A 9,613-nucleotide genomic window follows, 5' to 3' on the forward strand; every position below is an offset into this window, starting at 1 on the left:
ATTGACAAGGACTGTCAGTTTTCCTGTAGAAGGTCGGTGGTTTTCTTCAGGCACTCAAATAAAAACTGGCTGCCATGAAATAGCCCAAAAGTTGCATTAAAACACAGAAAATCTTAATCTTTATAGGATAAGTGACAGTAGTTGCCTTTGCCTAATTGTTGAAAATCATAGATAGATTTGTTGTTATATAGATATTAACTTTTCTTGATTTTTATTCTATTAATAGCGGATAATTTTCTAAATATTAACATATTTTTTTTCTTAGCGATTTTCAAATTAACAAGTCAAATGAGTATCAAATATGTTCATGTTTCAAAAAAAATCCCTGAACTATGTTGATAAAGTTATAGTTTTTATTATGGATAAAACAACCATTATGGTCTGTTGGTAGTATGCTTGCCCTGTTAGTGTGATTATTGGAACACTACACAGCTAGGTATTATCATGAACTTTGGAAACTGATATAAGCTGCTTCTTTGCTAAGCACTGAGCATGAGAGTAAGAGCTATAGACTAACTGAGTCTAAATACCCTGTGAGCTAGCATGGTAAAAATGTTGGTCTAGTATAAATCAGAGACCAATTGACTTTAATACACCAGTACATGCATGTTGAAGCATTGTCAACTGTACATTGAACAGTTTTTAAGGTAGATGAACAGGCCAAGTAGTGTCTCACATTGGCTCTTCGAGAAAATTCTGTCTGATAACTAACTATAGTTTAGGAATGCAAGTAAAGTCTAAATAATAAAATGATAATGAAAAATTTGACAGCATGATAAAACTTGTTTAATGTAGTATAAAAACAAAAACAGTGAGTCTCATTTCTAAGATGGCACCATTTCATCTTCTGGACATATGTTATCCAATTCATTGCCAATTGTCTGAAAGAAAGAAAAACAGTTTATTAATATTTAAAAAATAAGGCTGTAACATACAATTTACAACTTATCATTATGATCTAATTGGAAAATCCTACAAGAGATGAAAAATTATTTATTCCTTTTTTTAATTTTCATGATGACTTGATTATCTCCCTTGTAGTGGCAATTCATTTTATTTGGTTAATTTCTTTAATCCTTTTTGTGTATTAATCAATAACTTGTGTGATTTATTCAAGTGAAAATATGTCTGGTGCACTTATCTGCTTTAGTTAACCTGGTTTGTTTTGGACATGGTTACAAAATTTCATCATTAGCTTTAATTTTGATAGATATTGTCAAGCTAGTATATTTCATCAAACAAAATAATCTATTAGTCAGTAATCACCATTTAATACTAAATATTTGAGAAATTTACCAATAAACTGAGGCTTCTGATTTTTAAGAGATCAGTTTGCTTGATATAGTAAACATTCTTTAAAGCACTGTTCTAAATTATATATGAAACACAAGGGAGATAATTCATAATATTCTGCAATTAATTTTCAGAGCATACAAGTCAAACAAATTATTCCCCCTTCTTCACGGAACTCTGAAAAGTTATCTCTTTTACAATTTGTTTTGCTGATTTGAAAAACCAATTATAAAGAGTATTCCATCTCAAACAAACAAAAAATAGTCTGGTAAATATCTTACAGCAGATTCCATTGAGTGTGTAGCCATAGGTAATATCTTTGGTTAGCTTGCTTGTTAGCTGAACCGTGAAGTCATTGTTTTAAGAATAGACTAGTCCGACAGAAAACCAATTGGACTATGCTACTTTGAAAGGAGGATAGTATACCTGCCTAATAATGCCTTCACAGTTCAGATAACAAACAAGCTAACCAAATATATTACCTTTCGCTACACACTCAATGGAATCTGCTGTAAATTGAATGCAATTTCAACATCTGATCAGAAGTTTTATAAATCTATAGTTCCCATTATGTAAAAAATATCTTACCTTTAAATCTATCAACACTTGTTTTGTTTTGTTGTTCATTTCGTCAATGCTTTCTTTTAACTTATTCACCTCTACCTATAAATATAAAACACTTATGCATTTAAAACAGAGTTTGTTTTAATATAATTTAAATCTACAAATAGAAAAAAAATTTGCAGATTTACAGTTGATAGTCTGTGTTCTTCAAACTAAGGGGAAATGACAATATCAATTTCTTCATTTACAGTCAATAATGATTTACAAGTAGACACTTTAAAAATTTGCCTTTAACTTTTAAAATTGAACATCAGTTTCAAAATCTAAAACTTAAGATGTTAATGTTTATGTAAAATAGTGGAACAAAATAACAAACTCTTAAGACAAACTTAAAAAGGTGAAGTTCTTCAAACTGACGATATAAAATGCTATCAATCAACAGAACAAGAGAAAGTGTTTTAGACATAGCTGAACCTCCCACTTGTAAATGAGACAGAAACCCGACCAAACAAAACGAAAAAGGTCAATATTCTATCTTTATCAATGAACAAACATAGATACTATCACCATGAAAACGTCAAATTCAATGCACCACTTTGAGTATTTCAGGTGGTAATTTCTGTATAAAAATTGTCCTGATGAAGACTGCCTTGTAGGCGAAACATGTAGACCATAGCAAATAAAATTGCAGATCATTTGAAGTGTCAATTTTGAGTATTAAACATAGATACTGTTTACACGTTTAAAAGCTCTATATGGTCTGAATTCAAAAAACGCCAAAACTACATATTTACAGTTAACTCGTAACATTTTGTCCATTTTATACTTTTTTATTAGTGTCAGATTTATTCCTTTCCACTGAACTCATACAAAGAAAGTCTAGACTCACCCAGTTTAGATATAACTCACCTTAGTTCTATTCCCTATCTCTAAAAGAGCTCCTTTAGTTTCTTGTGATGGATCTAAGGACTCCAGTGAAACTGAAATTAATAGAAAAAAGATAAATAAGTTTACGTATTGGTTTTTTTCTAAATCACATAGAAGCAACAAATAGTTTTCATATTATTTAAAACAACTGAATAAAATTGTGTTTAAAAAAAATCAAAGGTTTTTTTTAGTGATCATTGAACCATGAAAATTATTCAAGGACAAAAGACCTATGCCATATAAATTCTTCAGAGTTCAATCCATAAGGTACATGCATACAATATATGGAACCATGGAATATCACACACTTTTTTCTTCTGGAAGCCAGAGAGCTTACGACTTGGCCACATTGACAACTGGCTTGTCTATCTCATTCTGTGACCTTAGTTGTTGTGAAACAAAAACTAAAACTTCCTGATCTACAATATACATTTTCATATTCTACAATTTACAAGAAACAATTTATTTCGTTTGAGACCTTAGAATGCAGATGATTAAGTTACCTGGATCTATGTTACACAGCAGTAATTGTTTTTCATAATATTCCCTGAAAAAGAGTGAAAAACAATTATAATAAGTTTTGTCATAAGTATCTCTTAATGCTTTACATCAATTATAGAGGTGCTAGTTTTTTTAGTTTGTGATGGTAAATTGATGAAACAAGTTTAGATATTTGAATATTGAATTTGTATTAACAAAAAGTAAATGAACAATAAAATGATTACATAAAATTATGATGTTTTAATTCCATTTGTTACAATTTAACAGAAACCTTAATTTCATTTAAATCAAAATTTGATTTTTTTTACATTAATTTCCCTGCTGTTCTCAGGGCATGAAAAAAGGTTACCAGATCACATAACACAGGAAGAACACAATTTGTTTATATATCATTAGAAAAGGAGAACAATAAGAAGAAGATAAGAAAAGATTGTCAAAAATTGATGACATAATTTACATATCATGAAGGAAAAAGAACAGCTGTAATTTATACAATACATATTTTTTACAGTCACAGCAATTAAATTTTTAACATAGATATAAAAATTCTTATTGGGTAGTTGTCCTCTGGATTTCTATAATTTGATTTTCAAAGTAACCTTACTACTTTCATTCTCCCCATGCCATGTATCTGCCTCTATGAAAGAATTAAACATATATTTTTTTCACATAGCAAATTTTATTGTATTCTTACACTTTTTCATCAGTCTGCTGTAATCTGTCTCCTAACGTTTTTATCTCATCTGATAAAAAATAAACATATATTTTTTTCACAGAGCAAATTTTATTGTATTCTTACATTTTTTCATCAGTCTGCTGTAATCTGTCTCCTAACGTTTTTATCTCATCTGATAAAAAATAAATAAAACATAAGATTGTTTTCTCTGAATGCCAGTCTTTATATTTAAAGAAGCAAACAATTTATAAAAAAAATTAATTCATGCAAAAATAAACTGACAACCATCCTCTTTTGATGTTATTCTTATCCTCAGATTAGTAGATAGGTCTTTTGTTTAGGAAGTGTGCATGGTTATTTGAGAAATCCATAATAAATTTTGGTTTGAATAATAGCAGATTAACTTTTGGATAGAATAATAGCAAATTACACGAGTTAGCTCCCCTTAATTATCAATTTCCAAAGCATTTCAACCAAATTATATCTTAAAATACCAGAACAGGTATCAAAAGGAAACAAAAGTTAAATTTGGGCCGTTATACATTTTGAACTTAAATCAACGTTAACTTGAGAGGGTTTTTGTTTGTCATGTTTTCACCTGGCAGTCTAATTCTAAAGCGAATTGGCACTTTAAATTATATGTCAAATCTTAATGTTTTTTTGTTGTTGTTAATTTAAGAAGTTGGTGTTGAATGCTGATCTTTTTTATCATTTCTGTTCAAATATAAACAATTTTTATAGACTCCCAAATATCAGAGCTTGATATATAGTCATTTGTGCATTACCCTTTACTCTAAATGTCTTTTTGTCTCAGTTGCCATAACAGTCGTGCCTGTTCATGTAAAATGCAGCTTATTGTAAGAAAACTTGTTATTATGCTGATTTTGTAACCACTAAACAATATATTGTGAAACAACTAATTTTCATGATCAATGTAGTTGCATAACTTTTGTGAGCAGGAAAATAACATCCACCGAGAAGAGCTTAACCCCCAAAAAATTATCTACATCATTTGGATTACAGGAACTTGATCTTTAAAATTTGAATAAAACCTTTAACATGGTAATTTTATTTTCAGTATAATCCTAGAACCCAGTGAAGTTCACAACACGAATACATAGACCTTTTAAAACAGTTAAAAGTTACCTTTGAGAACATTTTCTTTCCCAGATGAAGCTTCCAAATTGGCAATTCTTTCCTGAATAGAAAGTATATATATTGATTTGGTAAATTGGTACAAGAATCAAATTATGATTTGAAGACTCATTTGAGAATACTTTGTCATGGTTTTTTGAATGAAACATTTAAACAAAGAATTACAATTCAGGTTTCAAACATTAACCCTGATTTGTCTCAAGTGTGAGCAGTTACTGGTTCTATCCATGGCTGAGTTAAACCAAAGTCTGGAAAATTTGTATTTGCTGCTTTTCCACTAAGCATGCAGCTTTGAATGCTGCAAAGACTGGTCAACTCAGAGTAGGAATAATATTACTCAATGTAGGATGACATTGTCTTCCTGCAATTTTTTCCTTGTGGACTAGTACAGTAAATATTCCAGGTCAGCACTGCAATCTTGTACAAAGCTGAGTTGCACATGTTTTTGTCATGATATACATATTAATTTTGCCACTGGACAAATCCATTATCATTAACTTAATATAATTAATTCAAACTCTATAAAACAAGAGAGCCAACTTTTGGGAATATATAATAAAAAACCACTTTACTTTTCTGCAAGTTATGAAGGTTATAATCTGTTCTTTGAAGAGTTTTATTATGTGTCTACATATCATGCATATGCATGTATTAAAATCTGAGATGAATTTTTGTTCTTTTTCTTTTGTTTTTTTAATTTGTTTCTTTAAACTTTGTTGAGAAAATCTATCAGGTGTACCCCTTTTTGTCAATTTCAATTCTACCTTTTGTTTGCCTGTAATTGTCTTCAATCTGTTTATTTCACTCTGTTCATTCTTTGAGTTTCTATCCTCTTTCTGATCTTCCTCTTCTGTTGATCTCTTACGGCCATTTAGTCTACAATGAAGATTTTATATGTTCTACATTTTAACACACTGCTTTCTTTATTTGCCTATACAAAACTATTCCAGAAATATCACTGGGGATTATAATCATTATTATGAAGATTTTTAGACACTGATAAGCATGATAATGCATAATTATATTGTATATGTGCTATGTGTTCTTCCAGTACAGGCACTGGCTGTATATCACCTTGTTTGTAACATTGATAATGTGTTTCTGTAGTTTTATTTTTGACTTCTATAGAAAATACAAGTTCAAAGAAATTTAACGTTGTGGGCTACAAATTCAAAATTGATGGTTTTCACCAAAAATATTTCAGTTGTTTAATAGAGTTGCAGTATAAAGAGAACACCATACATGGTTGCATTCTGCCTATTTCTAAGCACTATAAAAAATCTTCTATTTAGAGATAATAAATGCTAATTCTATATGACTGATTTAAATAGCCACATTTGTCGACTCCTTTCAGGCCAGGTGATATAAAAATTAACAAAGATGAAATGCAGTTCACCTAATTTATTTCCCTTCTAGTTGAGACACATTAAAGACCAGAATTAAGCTAGCAATATTTGAAGGAAAAAGCGAGGTTTTATCATGTTTATATGAAATATTTATATGTAGTGAAAGATTTACAAGTGACTAAAAACTTTTGTCCATACACTGAACCCATAATATTAACTGATTTTAATGTACCAATATTTTACCGGCTTTTAAATTGTACATTAACAACATTTATTAAATGGTATACATGGTATAGGTAAGATCATGTTGGAACATTGTTTTATGACATGAACATGGGGAAGAAACTAGAAAACATGATAAACATGTATCAGTTTGTGTATTTAAGAAAAAGAAAAGCAAGATCAGTTCACTATTTTTAAGTTTAATTTTTCTTGAAATGAATAAGACAAATCTTTTGTTATATTTTGTTAATGGAGCATTTTTTGTATTCGAGAACAGTTCCCTGATCTATAAACAAAATATTCTTGGATATAGTTTACATCATGCGATCATAATTCAATATAATTAATAATCAGAGGATGTTTAATTAGTGAGCAAGCTTTATTTATATTATGTGGCCACCTACCCATATGTAGTAGATTTTGGTCTGGTTAATTTACTTGTAGTACATGTATCTGTAGTTTTGGAACTTTTTGCATGGCTTGACTTGGTTCCATGAATATAATGGGGTATGTGTGACTTGGTCTGATTCATTTTCCTGAAAACAGAGAAAAAAGTTTCTAAAAGTTATAATACAAATTCATTAATCTGTTTACATAAAGGATTGTCAATCACAGTACTAGAGGGAGCATTAGTATTCACAGAACATTTTGGCTTACAGGCCAAAAAATTGGTTCTTTTACAAAATTTCTTGTGAATAAAGCCACTTCAATAAGCCTGCTAAGTCAGCAGTACAAATAAAAATTATTACTTGTATTACAAGTTTCATTTATTTTCTGGTAAAGTAAAACAGGTAACTAATTAATAGGGGTATATTTTGTATATCAAGGTGCACCCTAGGCCTAGTCCTATGCCATCCATGTATGATTATATTTTCTTGTTGATGATTGTTTTTTTATGTCTTTAAGCTGATTTGATATTTTTGTTTGTTTGACTGAAATGAGAAATCATATTCGATTGCTTAATTTTCCTACAGAACTATCTGCAAAGGCCAAAGTGAAGGACTTCAGGGCAGAAAGAAAGTGACTCATACATTTTGTAACATCTATCAGATATGCCAGGAAGGAAGTTATTATTTTTATGAAAAGTGGTATCATTACTTCATCCATAAAGAAACAACTGTATTTTTATTTTATTATTGTTATATTTCCATGTATATGATGTAAGTTAACTGTAGCCAGTGCCAATAATACTTTTCAAGGCAAAAGGATGCGAGACATACACTGTGCCTCCCAAAATAACACTTTATAAATTAATATTGTGGGACCAACAAAATTTTTCTGACAAGCTGTTTTATGTCTTATCATATGTAAGACATCAGTCCAAATAATTATAACGTCTTACAAGGCTATTTTATTTTTTTCTGTGTAGGTAGCCTAGGTGTCATAATTATCATGATTATTTGGACTAGTAATAGTATGACATATGTTTGTATTATAATTTATTTGTGTTTGTTTGCATGTAATTTTGTTTATGTGTAATCAATTACAATGTCGACTTTGTAAGTTCACTAGAGCTTTGGTATTTGTTTGCAATGTACATGTATCGACACACTAGCATGACTAGGGTTCCTGAGGAGAAACTTACGCCAGTGCCCCCAAGAGTGCAAAAAACTAGCCTACTTAGCCATGATAAGATCCACACTATAATACAGTGCTTTCATCTGGGACCAATTCACCATCAGGGAAATAAAAAAAATAGAAAGCATACAGAAAAGAGGAGCATGTTTCATCTTGCATGATTATAAATCCAGAGAAGCCGGGTGCATCACAAATATGCTTTCTAAGCTGAAACTACCACCTCTCCAAGAACGAAGGAAACATCAAAGGCGGACTTTGTTCTACATAGTGGTTGAGGGATTGGTGCCGGATATCGATCAAACTGATTACTTACAAGAGATCAGAAACAAATGCCAAGTCAAGGCAAAAATCTTTAGTGACTTTCAATACACAAACATCGTAGAAAGACAAGAAACCAGAAATAGCAGATCATACAAATAATTTGATTGACTGCAAAACAGACATCAGAAAGAACTCTTTTTGTTCCAAAACAATTGTGCAGTGGAACCATCTGCCATCTGGACGAGGATATTGCATGACGAGAGACAGTTAAGGGTTTCACGGCTGTCCTCCAATGGTTGGATTAACCAACCAGCTTTCCCTCCAGATACAGACAGACAATCAATAAAACTTTGATTTTGTCCGAGTTGAAACACAGGGGCTTGTTGTGGATGAAAAGGGGGAGTGACCGAGACTCTTAGTCATCGTTTATGCAATTAATACTTGGATTGTTTTTAAGGTTTCATGATCCACCAGATTGAGAGAAGGTTATACCCTGAGAGAACTTGTTTATATTTACCTCCTTTTGTATTTTGCTGTGTTTTATTTTTTCTTCAAAACAATTTCAAAATTTCCGCGAAAATGAAACTATCTTCATTTTTGAAGAGTGTTCCAAGGGGACATAACTAAAATTAGGACAACTCGGACCAAACATAATTCGGCCCAAGTCAAATCTTACAAATTCGAAATTTTATAGCATCTAGGTCTAAGGATCAGTCTGAAAAACAAGTCTGACCAGTTTTAACCACTCAGACTCATTAAATAACGCTTATTTGAGGTTTTACATATAGAGAATAATGGCAAAAAAAATTTCTGTGCATACTATATGAAAACATAATACAGCATATTTCTGAAATGAGACTACTATAATTGTGTTATAATAGTCTCAGTACCAGGTCAGAGGTTCTAGTAGTCTTTCTTTCATTGCCTTCATAAGTTGTCTGAGTTGTCTTTAAAACTGGTCAATTCTTTAAACAGGTCTTAATATTTAGTCTTTTAAGAGTTAGTCTGTTAAACTGGTCCAAGTTGTCTTTTAAATGGCAGTAAATTTCTTGCCTAAAAAAAGTTTCAACAAAAAGGTCTAGAAATTTAC

The 9,613-nt window shown here is 30.7% G+C and overlaps 1 protein-coding gene across 1 annotated transcript; it reads right to left on the reverse strand.

Moving 5' to 3' along the window:
• Positions 1-763: 763 nt before the first annotated feature.
• LOC134709391 (putative leucine-rich repeat-containing protein DDB_G0290503) lies at positions 764-8,932 on the reverse strand. The gene is made up of 9 exons (XM_063569559.1): positions 8,830-8,932; positions 7,089-7,220; positions 5,881-5,992; positions 5,108-5,159; positions 4,085-4,133; positions 3,288-3,331; positions 2,767-2,837; positions 1,882-1,956; positions 764-881 (listed from the first exon to the last, which is right to left on the reverse strand). Exons 2-9 carry the CDS (start codon positions 7,214-7,216, stop codon positions 825-827), a joined length of 588 nt encoding a protein of 195 aa, XP_063425629.1. The 5' UTR covers positions 7,217-7,220; positions 8,830-8,932; the 3' UTR covers positions 764-824.
• Positions 8,933-9,613: the final 681 nt, after the last annotated feature.

This window comes from Mytilus trossulus, chromosome 3 (assembly GCF_036588685.1).
Source record: "Mytilus trossulus isolate FHL-02 chromosome 3, PNRI_Mtr1.1.1.hap1, whole genome shotgun sequence".
Lineage (NCBI taxonomy): Eukaryota > Metazoa > Mollusca > Bivalvia > Mytilida > Mytilidae > Mytilus > Mytilus trossulus.

What these genes read in the sequence shown, in the direction of transcription:
- LOC134709391 (XM_063569559.1), bottom strand. Translation starts at nt 7,216, where the DNA reads ATGAATCAGACCAAGTCACACATACCCCATTATATTCATGGAACCAAG. An exon ending in CAATTACAGGCAAACAAAAG is followed by an intron (nt 5,160 to 5,880) that starts GTAGAATTGAAA and finishes CTTTCTATTCAG; the next exon opens with GAAAGAATTGCCAATTTGGA. An exon ending in AGATAGGGAATAGAACTAAG is followed by an intron (nt 1,957 to 2,766) that starts GTGAGTTATATC and finishes TTATATTTATAG; the next exon opens with GTAGAGGTGAATAAGTTAAA.